Source organism: Misgurnus anguillicaudatus, chromosome 18 (genome assembly GCF_027580225.2).
Source record: "Misgurnus anguillicaudatus chromosome 18, ASM2758022v2, whole genome shotgun sequence".
Classification (NCBI taxonomy): Eukaryota; Metazoa; Chordata; class Actinopteri; order Cypriniformes; family Cobitidae; genus Misgurnus; species Misgurnus anguillicaudatus.
Window position 1 is genome coordinate 2,266,759 of NC_073354.2, and position 23,067 is coordinate 2,289,825.

General features: G+C 37.7%; 1 protein-coding gene across 1 annotated transcript in view; it reads left to right on the forward strand.

Moving 5' to 3' along the window:
- The first annotated feature begins 11,811 nt into the window (after window positions 1-11,811).
- The window catches only part of lama4 (laminin, alpha 4), a 79,250-nt gene continuing 67,994 nt past the window's right edge, over window positions 11,812-23,067 (forward strand). The window contains exon 1 of the mRNA XM_073855510.1: window positions 11,812-12,147. Within this exon, the coding sequence (XP_073711611.1) occupies window positions 12,052-12,147 (96 nt within the window). The 5' untranslated portion in view covers window positions 11,812-12,051. The remainder of the gene's footprint in view (window positions 12,148-23,067) is intronic.

The following is a 23,067-nucleotide window of genomic DNA, read 5'->3' on the forward strand; positions in this document are numbered from 1 at the left end:
GGAAGAAGAAGAATAATAGATAATAAATATAGCTGCAAGCAGCAATGCCGGGGTCAAGCCGAAAAGGGCAAAAAAGGATGTAAAATTGAGATTGGATAAGCAGATTGAAGATTCTAGGTACACCTAATAATTTTAGATGAAAAAACAAAAAAGTTATCAACAAAAATAATCTAAGTTCTTGTCTACTGCAATCGTCCTTCTGTTATTGACAATAATGGAACATTAGAGCACTGAAAGACATGTGAGTGGTGTTACCAGTGGCAAAACATGGGTCACATCATGTTACAACAAGTTTAACTAGTCAAAAGAGACTATCCCCGTGTCTCTACGATGTTCTGATGCAGAGATATAGTTTTTGCAAAAACGGTTGATAAGGTATTCTCAATGGTTGAAGGGGAGTGAATTGGCAACCACCAGTGATTATAGTCAAAGCTATGAAAGGAATAATCCACGATGACTCATGGTTTTAGATGTGTTGTTGCAGTAGTTTTAGGCAAAAATACCATATTCTATCTAAAAACCAGTAGGTGGCGCAATGACAAAATTGTGCATGCAACATTAGGTCATGATTGTGTTACATCTAGCTAGTTTAATGACTATACACTTTAGTTTAGTTAAGAAACAGTTGTATGACCATAAGGCTGGCTTGTTATCAAAGGTTATGTTCAATTTTAAGGCCATCTAGTGGTGAAAGCATACAATTATTTTTGTGTGGCCTCAGACTGTGCTCATACATCAGCGTATCAAATCTGGTGAAAAAATCTCTTTTCATCACAAAGTTACAACCATTTATGTATAAAAAACACAAAATTTAAAGGTAATTTTTCGTTTTTTGCAATTTTCGGCCATTTCTGATGAAAATTTTAATATAACGTCAATAGAACTTTTTGTTCAGAAGGTAAGGTTAGTTTCTTCCTATGGTGTTTTCGAGTCGATCGGAAAAACGCTCGCAGAGATATTCACGCGTGTTTTTTAAGCGCTATTTTGCTGCGCAGGGTTAACCGTAAGGCGAATTCTGGCATGTTTGGTATCGTTGGACTCGGCAACTATTCAGAACTCCAAAGAAATAAGTCCCGTGAAAATACGTCAATCTGAGCCAAAGTTATAGGCGTGTAAAGCATAAGTCTGACCACTAGGTGGCGCTGTGACGAAACTCTGCAGGCACCCGTAGTTCCTGACTGGCATCACAAGTACCAAGTATAGTGTCAATAGGCTTAAGTTTGCCGAAGATACAGCCTCAAATCCGTTTTTTTTGCGCTCTACGTAAAATTCGTTGACGCGGTTTACGGAAACGGATTGATGAATTGACATGAATTCCATAACTTTTTGCCGTGAGGGTCTGTGGATGCTACATACTGATTTTCGTGGAAATCGGGCAAAAGCTCTAGGACGAGTTCGCAAAAGTAGGTTTTACGAATAATTCAAAATGGCGGAAAAATTTTCATGACGGAAAATGACGTCATAGGGTCCAGTCGAATCGTCTTGAGCCAAGGAATCAGAAGAAACAAGAATTTCACTTCTAGGACTTACGGATCAGAAGTTATAAGCAAAAACGTAAGTGCAACTTTGGACTGTTGGTGGCGCTAGCGGGTTAGACATAGAGACTCCAAATTTGCTATGGGGACACATTGGACTGTCCTCTATCAGTGTGCCAAATTTCATAACTTTCCTACGTACGGTTCTATGGGCTGCCATAGACCGCAATGGCGGAAGAAGAAGAATAACTAATAATAATAATAAGAAAACTAACAAATACAATAGGGGTCTTCGCCCATTCTGGGCTTGACCCCTAATAATAATAAGAAAAATATAGCTGCAAGCAGCGATGCCGGGGTCAAGCTAAAAAGGGCACCGAATGAAGTATTGGTTGATGACCGTCATGATTTAAGATTTAAGAAGTTTTCAGTAGATTAAGGCAAATACAGCCATTTTTCAAATCTTGAGTGCTGTGTTGAAACAATGGGTTTTGCCTCAGGTCATGTTTGTGATGACACCCACCAAATTTAATATACATATGATTAAGCAATGTTGAGATATAGCCTCAAATGACTTGACCACTAGGGGGCACTGCACTAAAACAATAGATGGTGCCTCAGGTCACGATTGTGAAGACACCCACCAAATTTGGTGTACATATGATTAAGCAATGTGGAGATATAGCCTCAAATGACTTGACCACTAGGGGGCACTGCATCGAAACAATAGATGGTTCCTCAGGTCATGATTGTGATGACATCCACCAAATTTGATATACATACGATTAAGCAATGTTGAGATATAGCCTCAAATGACTTGACCACGAGGGGGCACTGCCCCGAAACAACAGATGTTGCCTCAGGTCATGATTGTGATGACACCCACCAAATTTGATATACATGCAATTAAGCAATGTTGATATATAGCCTCAAATGACTTGACCACTAGGAGGCACTGCACCGAAACAATAGATGGTGCATCAGGTCATGATTGTGATGACACCCACCAAATTTTGTGTACATATGATTAAGCAATGTGGAGATATGGTCTCAAATGACTTGGCCACTAGGTGGCACTGCACCGAAACATTAGATGATGCCTTGGGTCATGATTGTGATGACACCCACAAAATTTGATATACATATGATTAAGCAATGTTGAAATATAGCCTCAAATGACTTGACCACTGGGGGCACTGCACCGAAACAATATGGTGCCTCAGGTCATGATTGTGATGACAAATCCAAATTTGGTGTACATACGATAAAGTGATCTGGAGATAAAGCCTCAAAACTCTTAACCAGTAGGGGCACTGAAAAGTTTACAAGGGCTTTCAAAAAATGTCACTGATGAACTAGGTGGTGCTGTAACAAAACATTCCATACACCCTCAGTTCATGACATTTACAAGTTGTGAAACATTCACCTATTCATACAGTGTCAGCCACACAAGAGCCATCCAGCTCATCGGGAGCATTTGGGGTTAGATGTCTCACTCATGGACACCTCATCACTTGGTCAGGTGGAGCTGGGGTTTGAACCACCAACCTTCCGATTTGTGGACAACCTACACTAACCACTGAACCACTGCCAATGCACACATCAATGTGCAAAACCTTTGCAAAGATATAGCCTCAAATCCATTTTCGTGCTCGCCATTATATTTGTTGATGTGCTATACAACAACTGACAAAAACTTTTTGTCTAGAGTCTTGATTGTGTGTACCAAATCCAAGCCAATCAAACGAACGCTGTAGGAGGAGTTTTGAAAAAGTTGGTATGCTTTGTTATTGAAAATGGCAGACAGAAAACTTTTTGATATCATTTGACTCGGCATGCCTCAAGGAATCTAACAATACACTTTCATGAATTTAGACTCAATTTTGCAGTAGTTATAAGCAAAAAAAAAAATCACTTTTCAATTACTGTTATGACATATAACACTTTCCACGTGGTGAGGTGGAGCTGGGGTTTTAACCACCAACCTTACGATTTGTAGACAACCACCACTAACCCCTGAACCACTGAACCACTGCCAATGTGCAAAACTTTTGCGAAGATATAGCCGCAAATCCATTGCGGCATGCTCATCAACATGCTCAAACTAGGTGGCGCTGTACCGAAACTGTACACGCACCCTCAGGTCATGACTGCCATCAAAACTACCAAATCTCATGTGAATATGTTTAACTTTGGCGAAGATACTGCCTCAAATCCGTTTGTTCCCACTCTGCGTAAAATTTGTTGACGTGGTGTACGGAAACGGATTGGCGAATCGACACGAATTCCATAACTTTTTGCCATGAGTGTCTCTAGATGCTACACACCCATTCTTTACGCAAATTGGACAAAAGCTCTAGGACGAGTTCGAAAAAGTAGGTTTTACAAACAATTCAAAATATTGAAATAATTAGTATGACGGAAATGATGTCATATGGTGCAATCGAATCGGCATGAGCCAAGGAATCAGAAGAAACAAGAATTGCGTTTCTATGACGTACGGGTCAGCAGTTATAACCAAAAATGTAAGTGAAAATTTGGACTGTTGGTGGCGCTATCGGGTTTGACATAGACACTCCAAATTTCGGTGTGGGGACTATTCGGAATGTCCTCTTTGAGTGTGCCAAATTTCATAACTGTCCTACAAAAAAAGTTAAAATTCAAAATGGCCGACCCCCAAAATGGCCGACCGAAAACCTTTTGGTATCGTTTGACTCGGCATGCCTCAAGGAATCTAACAATAGCACTTTTATAATTTTAGACTCAAGTTTGCAGTAGTTATAAGCAAAAATAGCCATTTTTCAAATCTCGTGAACACTAGGTGGCGCTGTGACGAAACTGGGCATGGACCCTCAGGTCGTGACTGCCATCAAAACTACCAAGTTTCGTATGAATATGCTTAACTTTGGTGAAGATACAGCCTCAAATCCGTTTTTTCGCGCTCTACGTAAAATTCATTGACGCGTTATACGGTAACGGATTGGTGAATCAACACGAATTCCATAACTTTTTGCCATGAGTGTCTCTAGATGCTACACACCCATTCTTTACGCAAATTGGACAAAAGCTCTAGGACGAGTTCGAAAAAGTAGGTTTTACAAACAATTCAAAATATCGAAATAATTAGCATAACGGAAATGACGTCATATGGTGCAATCGAATCGGCATGAGCCAAGGAATCAGAAGAAACAAGAATTGCGTTTCTATGACGTACGGATCTGCAGTTATAACCAAAAATGTAAGTTAAAATTTGGACTGTTGGTGGCGCTATTGGGTTTGACATAGACACTCCAAATTTGGTGTGGTGACTATTTGGAATGTCCTCTATGAGTGTGCCAAATTTCATAACTTTCCTACGTACGGTTCTATGGGCTGCCATAGACGCAATGGCGGAAGAAGAAGAATAATAGATAATAATAATAATAATAATAATAATAAGAAAACTAACAATCCCAATAGGGGTCTCGCCCATTCTGGGCTTGACCCCTAACTAACAATCCCAATAGGGGTCTCGCCCATTCTGGGCTTGACCCCTAATAAAATAGCAGCTCTTACCTGAACAATTGCCTCTGGTAGACCATTAAGGATTGCAAGGTGTTTTTTTAATTCCAAAGTCTTTGACATTAACGTCTCCAGAGTGGGCAAGAGTGTTCCGTAAAAACAATTGTCCTCTCCTTGCAGAATGTCAAGAGCCACAGTAAGCGGCTTCATCACAACACAATACTCTTTAAGGACCTGATGTTCCCTTTCACTGATGCATTTCAGCTGAAGTTGGGAAGATATTGTATTCAATTCAGCCACAGGTATCTCAGAAATTCGCGCTTCCACATCATAGAACGAATTCCACCTGGTGGTGCAAGGTACAAGCAACTTCTTAGCAATAACGTCGGTGACAATCTCCGAAGCCACTGTTGACCGACTTGCCTTGCTCCACAGCCCTGCGCATTTTGTGGTAGCATTTCTGTAGATAGATTTTGTTTCCGGCATTGACATTAGCCACTTATCGACATCAGTGCATGAGATGAGGTTCAATGTGTGCAATGCGCATCTGTGATGCGGGGGTAAAACCACGTCATTGTCATCGACAGCATTATCTAACACATCCCCGATGTTTGTAAAAGTCGCCTCATCCTCAGTGTCTGACTCGGGTGGCTGGTACATTTGAAATGCCTTGACAAAATTAGACCCATTGTCAGTAACAGTTGCAGTCACTTTGAAAGATAGACCATAGCACGAGTGGATGTTGTCTATTTCGGTTGCAATAATGTCCTTAAATCTCTGGCATGCCAGGGCTGATTTCCCACGTAGCATGTTGTTCGGATTAATCCAATTTTCAGTTACACCTAGAAAGCTTTTATTGTAAGCAGTCCAGATGTCTGCTGTGGTAGAGACATGTTGGAAACCCTCAAATGTTTTTTTAGCTCTACCTGCATTTTCGCATGTTCTCTGCTGGAAAACGTCTTCCTGCACATGTGCCCCGAGCCTTCATTTATTGTCACGGGAATTTTGCTTATTAGTTACCTAAAGGCAACTGACTCGACAGTTGACAGAGGAAGCATGTCATCGACGACATATCTTGCAATCAATTCATTCAGCTTTGCCTGGCTTATCGGCTGCACTGCAGTACGTGTAGACCTAAAGTCTATTTGGTTGTTTGCATGGAGTGGCACCTTCAACATCTGTAGGGCTGGAGTCTTTCGCTACTAGCTTTGTCGAAGCGTGCTGTTTTAACAGGTGCTTCATAAGATTTGAATTGCTATTCTTACACGTGGATAGGTTCTTTGCGCCTGCACACAATTTACAACTCACCACTACATTTTTTTCCTTATTTTCAACGAGCAAAAAGTAATGTCCATATTTCCAGGAGAGAAAGCTGATTCTGTCCGCACTGTCGGCCATGATGAAGTTTAATAATTCATGGCGCGGAATGCGCGCCCACAACGATGCGGTGACGTTACGTTAGATCAGAAATGTCGTGTCTACAAGTATTATTTTTCACAAAATAACGTGAGTAACGCGAGTAACGAACTCATTTAAATTTCAGTAATTGTAACTGCGTTACTCGATTAAAAAAAATACTTTGTTACATGCTCTTTACCGCTAAAAGTAGTGGAATTACAGTAACGCGTTACATAGTCCCATCACTTTTCTGCCCACTTTTTCACATCAACATTCCTGTCTCTCTCAACATCTCCTGAATAATTACCATCCTCTTACCAAATTTTACAGTCTCACTCGTCATCATTTCCCATATCAACAGCATCATCATGTACTGCTGCATCATCATTGTTTACACCTCCATCTCTACATGCTATCAAGTCTTTTGCATGTTTCCTGCTTAAATGTAAGGTGAATGAAGATTTGACACTGAAGAGCTTCTGACAAGTGCTGATAGGGAAAACAATATTTTCCCCATCCCTAATATGCATATATAAATGCTCACAGAGACTTGAACATTTTTAAAAACTTTAAAACTGCATTCCTCTCAAATCCATACTTTTGAGATCTAGCTGGTTTAGGTTTTGAGTGATTTCTGTACATGTCTGTTTGTAATGCACAAAACTTCTAGAAATTGGAAAATGTCCTCGAAAAGGTCATTTGGAAATCCCACATGGATTCCTAAAGTTTGCATGGTTTCTGTGCACTTTAATGTGTGTGATATATTTGGTTATTGTGTCTAAAGAGAAACAACATTGCTTGCATTTGAAAAACATTATGAATCCCAGTTCATGTAATTTATGTACCTGGAACGATTGTCGATGCCTCGTTCCTGCGGTCTGAATGAAAAAAAGGTAAATAAAAGATCAATTAAGATCCCTAATAATCTTAATACAGTGCAAGAGTATTATTATGCTTCCACGAGTCGTAAATAAAACTCCTACATACTTAAATTATGCAAAAATCTAGTGCCACGAATCACAATCCTTCTTTTGTGGCTGCGTTTTGATTAGACTTGGCCCACTTAAATATCTGATTCCTCAGGCTGCAAATTTAGCAAACTGGAGAGTAATGAGTTAAATTATTCAAACGGCTACCGTGCCAATAACGTTACATCATGCACATACACAATTTCAAATTATTTTGTATTCAGCAATACTAACGGTAGCTACTCTTTGATCAAATAAAAGATGTTATAAATGTTATGTCGCCAGATAAGACAAATATTAATACAATATATGCTCCCAAAAGTCAGGTATGACACTTTAAATTAGGCTATTAATAATCTAACATTATAGTTTCTGCAGTTTGACCTGCATTTAAGTTCAGAAAAATCATGAATTTATGAAAAATGGGTTAAGTAACGTTAGCCTAACAGATACCCTGTAGCTGTGTTTTCTTTCGAACTGGCCTGCTTAACTTTAATGTCCGATTCCTCAGGCGGTAATGTTAGCAAGCAAGAGAAAAAAACAAGAGATTATTAAATAGATACGCGCCAACAAATACACAATTTTAAATATATTTTATTCCATAATGCTAACGTTACTTTTTAATTAAATTAAAGACGTTATAAATGTAATGTTGCCGGATAAGACAAATCTTTATACAGTATAGCCCATGCATTGCTTCCACAAGTTGGAATGGTACTTCAACAATCTCGTTTCTGTGGTTTTACATTCAGAAAAATCATGATACTATGAAAAATATATTAAATCTTACCTGAGCTGCATTTCTTTCAGCTCGAGACCGTCAAGAGTCGGCTGACTTGGCTCACTCATGGGTCATTCATTAACGATTCGTTCATTTTGAGTCGTCTCAGAGAGTGATTCATTCATTTTGTGTTAACCGCGCATGTGCAACATCTATTGGTTCTGTGCCGGAAAGAGAATTGATTAGTTCACCTGTCGAGTCTTCGGGTCCTCCGGGAGTGCTTCTGAATTGAGGGTATGCATTGACGTCATTTTTCCACGTGACCGCGCTGGAGCACGCCCTGTTGAGTGGCAAAACATTAAACAAAATGGCTGGTTTTCATAGCGGATGCTGCAAAAAACGTCAGTAAAACTGACTATTATCAGCTTAAATTGAATTTAGTTGGACTTAAAAGTGACTCTAACAACTTGCCAAACAACCGGACATTGGTATATAGACAGACATTGCTTTTCCTGACATACAGTATATGTTTTTCTTGTCTAACACTATTAAACCATCCCACCTTTGTAGAACACAAGGCTCATCATAATTGGTGTTTTTAAATGAAGGCTCACTGACGAAATTTTGCAATTACACAGAATAAGTTTATTCATTTATGTGTATTTCATGTATTTTTTATAGAATTTTTTATCCCGGATTTTTACATACCTGCACTGTAAAATCAAATAGAATACCTTACGTTAAAAATGCTAGTATGTTTACTTGTTTTTAACTAAAATGTTGAGTTTACTTAAAATTGCTAATTGTTGTTTAAATGTTAAAATATAAAATTCACACAACTGAAGCAATTTAAGTAAAATGACACAAAATATCCAAGACGTTCTATTGAGCATGCGCATTTGATCACAATTCCCTCCTCCACACCTGTTTCTAAATGGACATTTACCACAAAATGTATTACATTAAATCTCCAGTTTGTGTTTTTGTTATGGGTTCATTTTCGTGATTACTGTTGTGTTGCCTTAAGTTAGACATTTGTCCCTTGACATTCACTGAACTAACTCTCCTCTTTTAGCAACTGCAACAGTGTTTTAATAAAACCATTTGTTCATTGCTTTATGTAGATAAGCCTGTATCTGGGGTTAATTTAAATATTATATTGTACCAAGTTGTTAATCAAACATTTGTTTATAAATAAATGGTAAAGAAAATAAAGCACATAAAAATGCAGCTCATATGGCACTTTTCCAAAATAACACCGCTTTAAGGTGTTTTATTGATACTTAAATGAGACATCATGATTTCTGATACAAATCTCAATGATGGTTAAGATAAATGGTAAGAAAGTTGCACAATTTTGTCAAGTTGCAATGCATGATGGGGAGCTATGAATAAGTTTTAAAAAAGAGCTGATTAGTAAGTTAACCTTAATTTTCCTTTTAAGTTTGCTTTGGAAAAATAAGGGCAATCGGTTTCCTTAGTTTTTCCAAGTAAACTGAACATGTTAGAATTTACAGTGTGACATTTGGCTACTGCTACTGATTTACTTCTCTTTTGAGTGGCAAAACATTCAACAAAATGAAAATGTCCATAACTGCCGATTATCAGCAAAAAATTCATTTAGTTGTACTTGATAGTGACCCTAGCAACTTATCCCACCTGTGGTCTGTGGACGTTGGCATGAACGATAAATTTTCTTCTCCTTTTTGTGTTTGGCAGGCTGTAAAACGATAGCTCCAAAATCTTGTTAATCTGTTAATCACAACAGCTTTTTCCAATTTAGACGCGTTTTCCCCATGTTTTTGCATGCCAGGGAACGGGATCAACTTTAAACCCCTGCGGACATAACAACCTTTACCCATAACAAGCTCAGGTGCGAGGAAGAGTCCAAGATGCGTGCATTACAAGTTCAGTTGCATTTCAATCTCTCACGTGAAAGTAGAAGCCCACAAGCTATCTCATGAGAGAAGTGAAGTGAGTATTTGCCAATGTATGGTAACTTGTAATGTGACCTCTGCATTTAACCCATCCAGAGAATAGTGAACACACAAACACCCGGAGCAGTGGGCAGCTATCCCTGCAGCACCCGGGGAGCAATTAGGGTTAAGGTGCCTTGCTCAAGGGTACCACATTCGCAACCTGCCAGCCGTGAGCCTCGTACCTGCAACGCTCGGGTTACACTCTAACCACTAGGCTACAACTGCCCTAGGCACACAATTCGCAATTGTGGGTTATGTGGGAATGTTAATGTGAAACTATGATGACGATAATAATAGCATAAGAATAGTTTTAAACTATAATGGGGCGGCACAGTGGCTTGGTGCGTAACACTCTTGCCTGACAGCAAGAAGATACCAAATTGCCCCTCCCCAAACTTGTGTATGGATTAACCGGTTCTTGCCATGAATATAGCCATAGATGCTATAATGGCATAAAGAATAAAAAAAACCTAATGAGTAAACATGCCAACTATCTTTATGAAGGTATCGGCTAGGGATGCTCCAATCAGGATTTTTGCAGCCGATACAGATTACCGATTTGTTGTCTTCATGATCTGCCGATACCAATGCCAATACCGATTTGTCAACCTGATATGCAATTTTTTTAATGACTGTAACTGTTAACATTTTTTTCTAGGTAAAGTAATACCACAGATGTTGCCTTTGTTATATTATTTGCAGTAAATGGGTATATTTTTGTGTTAATAGAGAATCAAATAAATTAGCACAACAAATATTTCTTCTGCAAAGAGAAATTTAATATGCACACCAACTTCAGCCGCTTTCAGGAGCCCTATGATGACAATAGTAAGTACTGATTGAGTCATTTATTGTCGTTATTGGCCGATACCGATCTGTGGCCGATCGATCGGAGCATCCCTACTATCTGTCTGACTATCATTGATAGACACAACCCTAGTGTCATTTATGTTATGCATTTTTCCTCACCAGTATTAACAGCTGTAAGCAATGACAGACACCACAGGATCGCAAACCACAAAACAATTTATAAAGTGACATTGACAGCGTTATTCACTCATTTATAGATATGACATATTAACTTTTCCTAAATGTAGGGTTCTTGTGTTAAAAGTTGTAGGTTTAATTTAACTTCAGTTTTATTATCAATAATTATGTAATTATATGTTTGTTGAAGCAAACATATTTTTTTCTTTACAGCAATGCACTTAAAATTCTATTCAATTGTATTTTTGTAAGTGTTATTACTATTTCTGTTCAAAAATGAAAGAAATTCAATGTTAATTCTGAGTTTTTGTAGAGACTAGCCATGGATGAAAGAACATTTGACATCAGTGGGCCATGATCAGACAACAGTTTGGCACAGAAGTTGTGTGGACTACTGCTATTGTGCATTTTGGCTTTTTTTCAGACTTAACAGGCCATGAAAGTCATTGAAAAGATTATAAAAATATTGAATGTGTTACATGGAAAATATACACCATATAGGTTGGAACAACATGTTGTGTATAGGTCAGCATAGTTAGCCACTATGTGTGTGTGAAGGGCAGCCAATATGGTGTTTCCTTTGTGGTCAAAAGGTCAAGAGACAGACACAGAAAAGGGGGGAGGGTGACTGTCAAGGTCAAAGGGTAGAGTTAAAGGCAGAAAGTTTTCAGTCTATCTCTTTCTGACAGGCAGCAGCAGTTACACACTATATTTTTGAAGGTTCTCCACACTGTCTCTCAGCTGGATGTGATCTTATACAAGATTTTGTGGGGGAAGCGTGAATGTGAGTGAGTGGGGCTGGTGTATGTGAGGAGGAAGTCCAGAGAATGTTTTTTTTTACAGAATCCAGAACTGGGCAGGGCACAAGTGAGAAAAAGAGAGAACAGCAGTACAGTTGACAGAGACTAAAGTAAAGAGAAAAAGTATCCAGGGGAGGAGTAGATGTGAGAAAGATAGCTCTACTGCGGGGAACACAATCACACTCACCGCCTGGGCAATAAGAGTCGCTGCCGAGGGGAATTATGGCCTCTTTGGTGCTCCGAACTGTCGGTATTTTATGCGTTCTGTCAGTGTTTGTGCATAAAACTTTCTCTCAACAGCAAAACACCGTCTACACGGTAAGTCCTTTGTTTATGATAAAGTAAATACAATTATTTGTTTTAATTTCACATTGTAAAGACCACAGAATGAATGCAGAACGATACTTATTTTACTGCTCTTAATACATGCCATACTTTTCCCAGATGCTGCACATATGCTTTAGATTACAGAATACGCTTTGTAACATTTGACCTCTTTTTAGCTCTGCGCTCACACGCTATTGCAGTGTTTTTAAGTTCCAAGCTGTTGATCTGTTCCAATACAAAAAGAGACTAACTTCATTTTTCATGTTTTTTACACTGTAAATATTGAATGGAGAGCAAACAAAGGATTGATAACTTATTTTATTTCTTTAGAAATACAGTCATCTCACATTTGTGAGATCTCAGCGATGATGAAAACTGTGATCAGATTTCTCAAAGTTTTTCAGAGAGTTCAATATAAACTTAGTTAATGTCTAATGCTACATGTTATTGCTAACTGTAAAGCATGTCTCAGTTTTAAACTGTTGCTTCACATTTAGGAAAAACACCTAATATAAAGTTGAAAATGAAGTTTTGTAAGCTATAAAAGAGCAACCTCTGAGCATTTTCCTTATAGGTTTCTTCTGAAAATGTTCAATTCTTTAGGAATTGTTGATTGGGAAACAATGTTTTTCTTGGCTGTTGGACTTAAAGTGGATTCACTTGGATAAGTTAATGCTGTAATGTTGCATATAAGTTTAGGATGTTTAATATGCCATGAAAACTGTAAGCTGAAATGGAGAGAGGGCTTTGTGTGTGTGCGTCACAGTCTGGGAAAATGCTCCCCCCAGCAGCTGTTGAGAGTGTAGATTCTGATGGCCTGGATGGCCGACCGTGTCATTCCCCACCGGAATCTTAGGCAAATGGAAGCCACCTGGTGTACGGGGGAACTACGGCTCCAATGGCCAGCCTAAAGAGAGAGAGGGAATTTGTGTATGAGGTTCTAGCAAATGCTGTTGCAGTTTACAGCTGTCTATACTTTGCTTGTTCGTTACATGTTTTATATTTATGCTAGGTATTGTTGTATATGGACAATCATGGGCAAGATTGTTTTTTTTTCTTAGCCAGGAACAACACCACATTAAGACATCAAATGCCAAAAATTAGTTACAATTAAGAAAAACATACTAAGACAATTAAAAAAAAAAAACATATACCGTGAATAAATTTGATAATTCTATTGGTGTTGAATTGTGAATCATGAATTGGTGTGAATATAGTGCCAACGAAAGTTCCTGAAATTCAGCATGCTTTACAGCCTGTCATGGTGTCAATGTGTTAAAAGATTTCCTATGTTCCCATGTCATTACTGGGCCCACCCAAAATTATATTGGCTCATGTCTACAAAATGACTTCATAAATAAAATTTATTTTGATAACTTTTTGTTAGCACTGCCTCTAGATCAGAAGTCTCCAACGATGTCACAGTCCTGCAGATTTAAGCTCCAATTTACAACATAATACAAGTCTTAGACTAAATTCCAAACATCTTTTTTGTGCCCTTGAAGGGGACTTTGGCAAGGGAATGCCACAAAAACAGTTCCAGAAAAATTATGTTTTTCATTGTTCTATTTGCTAAGCGTATTTTAATTGGCCACAGTATGAGCAGGGTTGACAGGTCTCACGCATTTGCTCTCAGTCTGTCAAAATAAATCTTATTTGCATGCTCAGTGTTATTCATGGTCATGTAGTGTGGACAAAGATCGTTTCTGAAATGCCAGCATAGACAACACTGAATAAAACTAAAATAACATCCTCAAGCAAAGCATTCTGGCAAACAAAATCTGAAAGAAAAAACTGAAAAAGGTTGATGAGGATTTTTGGTTTCCAGAATGCTTTGCATGAGGCTGTTATTTTATAATTTTATTCTGTAAAGACAAAGACTTGTTAATGTTTCATGTTCATTTAACTTTGAACAAACTGTGGCCAGTAAATAACATAAATTTAAATTTACAGTAAGTTACTGGTAACCAGCTGCCAGTAATACTGTCATTTCGACAGAATCTTTTTTTACAGTGAATGGTCGTTTTTATTTTAAAATGCTGTTTAAAAACGCAAATGCTCTAATGTAAACATCACCTTACAACAAATAACAATCCAGCCTAAAAAAATATGACTCTTTCTTTTAGGATGGAGCTAAACTGTTCTGCTTTATCTCCATACCTTCTTATCTGGACAGATTTAAAACAACAGAGATGTACCAGTCGCAGTTTGACAAGTATGCGGTTGGGGGAGTTTTCGCGGTTCGGCTGCTGGGCAATGTAGGCTGGCTCGCTGTTATGCACATATAATAATAACAATAATAATCCACTTGTAACTAGCTAGCGGCCATGTAAAAGAACCCAAGTGTGAATTCCCGCCAATCAAATTATATAGCCAAGGAGGAGTTGTAACCAATCTAATGAAAGAAGGCTGGAATTTCTTTTCACACAAGACGAGCGTAAATTTCAGCCAAGCAAATTACAGCGCAATGCAGGAACAAGCAATCAAATGAAACAAGGTAGAAGATTCTGTTCACAGAGTCCCAGCACAGATATCCTCAATTTTGTTTAATTAACATTTATTTGTATGGCACTTTTTGCAAATAGTTTCAAACAGGGGTGTAGCATCTTAAAAGTGGGGGGAGGGAGACAGGGCTGCCACCTAACTTAACCATAAATCCAACATCTTGCGAGATTTGGCTGTAGCTGTATCCCTGTAAATAGAACTTGAGTTGAAAAATGTGGGGGACAAAATCATCTTCATTTTAAAATGTGGGGGCAAGTCTCCCGTATATTCTACACCCATGGTTTCAAAGCTTCTTTGCAGATGAGAAAATACAGGTAATTAGCAAAATTAACATGTATATTGAAGCAATTATGGGGCGATCATAACAGTTTACTAAAAACTTTAGCTTCAAAGGCAACATTTGAAAATATGCTATTTACAAAATTCCATGCAAATTGGATTAAGGGCCATATTTACAGCTTGCAGCAGCGACTGTCAGAGTTTGCTATAGATAGGTAGTGGATAATTAGCGCTGAAAATGTGTGGTCTAGTTATTTTTGTGACTGACCTTATTACATGCATTTGTAGGAGTTTCCCTTTCAGACGCAAAATTGATGGGAGGAGATTATTTACGCAAAGCAATTTACTAATGTTTGTGCGTGTGATATTACTGGGTTTTGCGCCATTATTTGACACAGAATAAAACATGTCTTAAATCATTTTGCGCTTGAAATGGCTAAATGGCATCAGAGACGGTACAAGGCACAGGATTTTTTAACCTGTAACAGTTTATTTAAAATGCCAGAGGAACATATTATTCAAAAATATTGTTTGCCAAGCCATTTTTTTTATTTGCTGGAGGAAATGAAAGAGGAGTCACTATGAGAAGTCACACAATACCAGGTGTTTTAAATCTTATTGTAAACCTTCACTTTTCAGTGTTCTATGACTTTGTTTGCTGTGATGTCCATGGTGCTGAACTCAAGGGCATCACATGTTAGTAGATCACACACAACTCATCAGCTTTGCATATTTGTGATCCTGAACTAATTTGTGCTGCTCTTAGTAGATGGTGTTGGTCATTATGAAAATCAGCTGTTGTGCCTGTTTAATTAAACTGGGCTTTTTTGAAATTGCGCTCTCGCTAATTTCCCATGTTTAGTAAATCTGGCCCTAAAGGTGTAGGAAGAGTTTAAAAAAGTAGTTTTTCTTAAATTGAAAGTGATGAAATAATCATAGAAATAATCATTTTGATTCTAGTCCAAATGGAGACATTCCATGCGTCCCTACTATGCCCTATGCCCTTAAAGTATGTACTGTTTTTGTTATGGGAAAATATGAAAATTGGAGTGCATTAACAGAGATGGGAAACAGTAAATCTAATTGTGAATACTATTTATTACTGATAAGATTTGAATTGAGATGCAAAGATAGACTAAAAGTAAAAGCTCACATAGATATAGGCGAATGTCATTGTGCCAAAGTAGTAGCAATTCAGACTTCTCTCTAGAAGTTATATAATACAATTCAAAATGGTGGACTGGGGGTATGCTTGACTATGACATATTTGGTACCATTGTTTTACCACAGAAACCATGGTTAAATTGAACCAAAGACAGCACATGTCACATCCCTCCTCATGAGTTTCCTGTAACAAATGACTGTGCCATATGGCTTTAACGTACCGCGAGAGTGATTCGAGAAAGCCAGCGCAGTTCACCAAGAGGAGCTGCACGGGCTGTAATGACGACACAGCTGAATGATCAAAATGATCACTAATCTACTGAATTAGGTTAACCGGAACAAGATTCAGAGCAGTTATGCACTGCTGCTCTTCTGTTGATGTGATTGCTTCCAATGTGTTCCTCATTTGTAAGTCGCTTTGGATAAAACTGCTAAATGACTAAATGTAAATGTTAACTATAGTTTTTAAAAAGCATGATTTACAAAACCATGGTTATTTTGTGGAAAACCATGATTTTTGGTTTTAACTGTAGTAAAACCATGGCTAATTTTGTAAGGGAGGTGGCACCAGCCTGAAAACTTTGCTACTCTCTGAACATAATACTGATGAAATTTCATTGTGATACGTAATTGCCTTTGTTAAATACTGCAGTTTATGACAAAATTCAAATTGGCCAACATCTAAAATGGCTGACTGAGGAATAACACTGGGTATCATTCAACTCAGCATATGCCTCTAATAAGAACTCTTATGTGTTTTAAGACCAGAATTTGCATTATTTATATTGAACATGTTTTTGGACATACTGTACCCATAGAATACTACAGATATGGAAAGGCTCTTGGCGGGACACTATCGACAGAGAGGATCACCAGCCACAATAGAAAAAAATGTATACAAAGATATAAAAACTTGCGGAGGTCTTCTCCAGCCCTGTATATGTTTACTATTGAGATGTTGTTCTGTATACAGTTTTTATTTTTTATTCTTTTTATTTGATAGGGACAATGCTCATTGATCAACAGACAAGTTACTTGCTGTAAACAAACCAGAGTTAGCTTCAAGTGCTAGTTTCCATCTGTTGTCCCTAGCCAGATCTTAACAGCCACCCTAAAATACAATAATCAATAAAAATACAGTATAAATGTAATAAATACAATATGAATGTAATAAATTCAGTATGTCTACTATTAAGGCACCCAAATCCAGTGCCCACAATTATGAAACACCTCTAGTGCAGAATGCCCAGACTCAGAGTGGGCATGGCATATCTGTATATGGTCCTTTTAGCCAAGACAAATCTGCCTATGTAGGCAGTAGAGAGCAAGAGTTTGGAACAGAGCCTTGTTTCAAACAAGATTAGAGCCATTTGTTGTACTTAGATTTAAGCTCTTCAGTGCTATGAAAAGGAGTGTTATGGTATTATAAGATTAGTTTCATTATCCTATAGATTGGACTAACAAGATCTCATGTGAATGTAGTCAGGTGGTGTGATGACAGCCCTGATCGTCTAAAACTAAGTAATGACACTATTTACAGGTCTACACTGTGTTTCTGAGCCTTTGTGAGATATGAAGACTAACATAAACAGTGTGAAAGAGATGGATTGAAGGTTGCAGGCGAGGAGAAAATGGATGTTACTACAGCTTAGTTTCCTGAGATGGAGCTTATTTAAGTATGTCTGTTTTTGTTGATCCATACAGTTCTTAGGACTGATGAATGTTTGGATAAAGTCCAGCAGGAATCATTTCTAATATATCAGTACAAAAAGTGTTCAGTTTCTCAGCAGGCACTGGTAAATTACAGTCTGACTTTAACTGATGGCACCACAAAATGTGTACAAGTCTCAAGGCTTTATCGGTGACTAAACTGAGCTGGAATGCCGAAAGTAGATGGAGATCACGGCAACCTTAGATTCAGCTCAACTTAGAATCTACAGGAAAAGAACAATGGAAGGCAATGGAACAGAACATAAGACAGACAAAGTGGTGACACAATTCAAGGAAAAGACTAAGGCAAACACAGGTGTCTAAATACTCATGGGATAATGGAGGATAGCTGGAAATATTCAGGCCATAGAACATGGAACTATTATATTACATTACATTATATTATATATTTGAGAAAATATGCTAAAGTATCCCCAATATGGTGGCTTATGATGTCAAGAAGCATGGAATTGAGAGCATTCCAGTAGGAAAGAGGACCACAGGGTTACACAGGACCAGTGCTTGTAGGCAATATTTAACTGGAACACCATGGTTCTGGCCTGGTCCAACCCATTCTCACTCCCCAAGGCGTCAAAATCTGAAGCATGTTCAAACGCCTTCAGCGTCAGTATGAAGACGCAAAGGGTGCCCCCTATGCGCCACTATATTGACGAAATGGGAACTCCGTTGCTTTCATGCTAATCCCTCAGCATCAGATATAGACGAAAGGGAATCCCGGAAGGAGATGCCGTCACGTTATGCGACGATCGTCAGGATCATGCCGCTTCTGGACAGTAACTACTCAATTTTTGTTCCAAATTTTTTACCATTGTCACTTGGGGTTGGGGTTAGAATGACTTTCTGTTACATAAAATTACATCCTAACCCAAACCCAACTCTAACCCCAAGCGACAATGGTTTAAAAATCAGAAGACAAAAAGTATAAACCAATACAGACATCCTAACCCGAACTCTAACCCTAACCCCAAGCAAAAATGGCTTAAAAATCAGAAGACAAAAAGTATAAACCAATACATAAACTGACATCCTAACCCCAAGCAAAAATGGCTTAAAAATCAGAAGACAAAAAGTATAAACCAATACTTGAACTGACATCCAAACCCCAAGTCTAACCCCAACCCCAAGCGACAATGGTTTAAAAATTGGAAAAAAATTGAGTAGTTACCATCCAGAAGCGGCATGATCCTGCCGATCGTCGCATAATGTGACGGCATCACCTCCCGGGATTCCCTTTCGTCTATATCCGACACTGAGGGATTAGCATGAAAGCAACGGAGTTCCCATTTGGTCGATATAGTGACGCATAGGGGCACCCTTCGCATCTTCATACTGACGCTGAAGGCGTTTGAACATGCTTCAGATTTTGACGGCTTGGGGAGTGAGAATGTGTTGCCTGGTCATGAGCTATGGGAGTGTTAGTAGAGAAAGAGATAAAAGGGGCCCTGGTGAAATCATTGATAAATGGGTCCACAAAGCTATGGCATACAGTATCAAGAAAACAGCAATGGAGCTGGAGACCACTAAGGTGAAGACCAAAGTGGGGCCAAAGGAAGTGTGGAATTCAGGGGGACCTGCACACTGCAAAAAAAAGACTTTCTTACATAGTATTTTTGTCTTGTTTTCAGAATAAATATATAAAAAGCAAGATATTTTAAAGCAAGATGTATTTTCTTGATGAGCAGAAAATAGTGAACATAAGTGTAGTTTTTATTTAAAAATATACAATTTAAGTGTATATTAACTTAAATGTGTGCCTAAAACAAGCAAATAATTAAAAATAATTATTGAATTAAGTGTTTAAGAAAGAAGTTATTTTCTTAATTTTCTTTATTTTTCATTTTGATCATCAAGATAATACATCTTGATTTAAGAATGTTTAAATTTTTTTCTGAAAACAAAACAAAAATACCAAGAAAATCATTTTTTTACAGTGTGCAGTCCCACTGAGGTCCTCTTACCCCACTTTGGTCTTCACCTCAGTGGTCTTCAACTCCATTGCTGCCCCTGTGGTTTCTTGCACAAATGTAGTCCCTAATTGTGTTTATGGGATTGCTCCCATAAAGGGGACCTAACATGTCCTGACTCCGGAAAATTGTTGGCAGTTTGAATGAATCAAAATCAAATCCTGGTCACATTTTCGGTGCATTTTCCATAATTTGTGTATGAAAAGGGCTTCTGACTGAGCCTAAGAGATTCTGTGTGGAGATGGGACCAAGTTCACAGGACAATCATCACTGCAGCACTCCATTTTGCCCTCAGGTCATGATTGTAGTGACTTACAAAATTTTGTGTCAACATGACAAAGCATTGCCAAGATACAGCCTAACTGTACATTTACACTGCCCTACAAAGCCAAAGCGCAGTAACTACGCAGTTGGTCAAAATTGAGTTAAGGGTTGAAATGGGCTTTGTGAGATCTGTTGTGTCTTGTGACAAAGTCTCCTGGTTTAATTGTGTCCCATTTCAGAGAAACGTGTGTGCCAAAATTGAAGTTACATGTTTAACTGGTTGGAGTAAAAAAGTTTAAGTGCATTTTTCTCAGTTGCAGTGTTTGCGTAGTTACTGCACTTAGCCTTTGTAGGGCAGTACACCGCCACCGGCGAGAGCGTCAAAATACGCTCTGGCTGCCCTACTGTACCAATGACGCTATATGAAAAGTGTAGTGGACGCTCTGACGACGCTCAAATGCATCCTCTGGAATTCTCTCAAGCGGAGGTTTGCGCCTTCCGATTGGTTGCTGCCGAACGTGTCCGCCTTCCCATTGGTTGCCGCTGAACCGCATCATAGCTCATTACCATAAAGTTGAGATGATTTGAACCCTTCTTGAAACTCACACTCTCATTGAAAATTAATGACTTCCGGCCACTTTGACACTCTCGCCAATGGCATGTGAATGCACTGTAAGTCCATTTTGGGGAAATGGCAGTTAAATTCGTTAACACAGCATACAAGAATAGTTAGGTCAATCAAAAAGCTTTTGATAACTTTTTGATGTCCCTAGATGCCAAACCCCAAATTGTATGCAAGCGGTCTAGGAGTTAAAAAAATGGCTTTTTAAGAAATTCAAAATGGTGAAGAAATTGATTGATTGAAATTAATTTAGAAATATACATTTTGTATGAAATGACATAAGCATTATTAGAAAATAATTTTGATTCTAGCCCACGTCATTATGGAGATAATGACTAAAAATTAACTAGATTATTATAGCGCCTACTGTATGGCAGATGTTGTTGCCTGAGTAGCAAGAGAGATTTGAAACCATCCCACCAGGTTTGGTATCTCTACAATAGATTTATGACAGATAAATAATAATAATAATATGAGTAATATACATCCGCATAACAAATAAATATAAGATCTTTGGATTTTCCCCTTTAAACCAAATACTTTGTTGTTCTTTCTTATTATTCTTTTGTTGTTCTTTCTTATTAATTTTAATGAAAACACAACAACGATAAAACAAAGAAAAACTCACATACTTTTATTAGCAAACGTTCTCATGCTTTTGCTATGCCATCATCACATTCATCACATTCACCCTGCTGCTCAGTTCTGCGCACTGCACCTTGTCTAATGTTTCATTACACAGAACTTATGATAAATTCATATTTTATTAAATGTCACAAAACTGTGGCACCTTGGCGTAATCGGGCAGCCCCCAGTTTGAGAACCACTGCACTGAATATCTTAAGAGGAGACAGAATAACATTCAGTAGTGCAGCCTTTATTTTTGAAATTTCTGTTTAGATAAGCAGTTTGTTGCGGGGATGCAGCATAAAATTGAAATGACTATATATTTATCTTATCATTCATAATATCTTCAGTGATGAATTGTGACTGTCCAACAAACAAACACGCACGCACGCAACCCCACACACACACACTCAAAGCAAAGGTTTGGTTTCCCACACTGTTCCTCTGTAGCAGCAGTTATGACTCAAATGGGAATATGTTCCAGCTTCCCACGATCTTTTGCTTTGAGAATCCCATGTGTGTGTATTCTCAGAACTGTTGTAGGTCTTATTAGAATTTACAAAAAGCAGTCTGGTCTAGCAAACTAACCTTTCTATTAACTTGTGCAGTATGTAAAAAAACTTATATAGTTATCTATGGTTTGAAGTTGATAATTTGCTTATTATGCCAGTTCTTCATTTGAATGATAAATTGTGAACTATTGCTTTTAAAATGGGATGTTTGCAAATTGCATTGTATAGCATCTGTTTGATATTATATTTGGATAAATGTAATTATTCAGTCTACTTCTTTGGCTTTATTTTTGCTATGTCATATAAACTGATCGATTTGTATTTTCTGTAACACTTTACAATAAGGTTGTATTCGTTAACCCCTTAGTTAATGCATTAGCATTTACCTAAGAATTAACTGTATTCTAAAGCATTTATTAATCTGCGTTCATGTTAATTTTTGCATTTACTAATTCATTTATACAATTAAAAGTTTTAACTGTTAACATTAATTGATGCAGCGTGAACTAACATGAATAACTGTATCAACATTAACAAGTATTAATATGTGCTGAAAAACTATTTTGTTTGATCATGTTAGTTACGGCTTTTACTAATGTTTACTAATACAACCTTATTGTAAAGTACACTCAAAAAAATTATTCATTGGATAAACTCAATAAAATTGTGGGCAGGATTTCCATCCAATATGATTGAGTACCCCTAACTCATAAAAAATTGCTTTACACAATTTAAATAAATTGAGTTAGTCCAACTCAATTTAAATTAAATGGCAATACTCAATTAGTTGCCTCAACTCAATTTAATTTAGTCTGAATAACCCAATTTAACGTAGTTTGAATAACTCAATGTAGTGTAGTCTGAAGAACTCAATTCTGATATTTTATATAAAACGTTTTTATATCATACTAATTAGCATAAGCACATGTTAGCATGCTAATAATAATAACATATGATATTTTGGATGAGCATGTGAGAAGAGACTGATCTCCAAACAGGCATTAACACAGTTAGTGCTCATTGAGAAAATACGTCACATCCACAACCTAACCACAAGTGCCACCCTTCTGCACGATGTTAACCAAACAATTTGAAAAAATACAACACAAACACGTCTAAATCAATAAGATAATCGGACATTAAGCACTATTAAGTCTTTCTCTTTACCTAAAAATGCATAAAATAACACTTAATTAAAAAAATTACTCTCCAAAAGCAGTTGCATGCAAAGCATGCTGGGAAA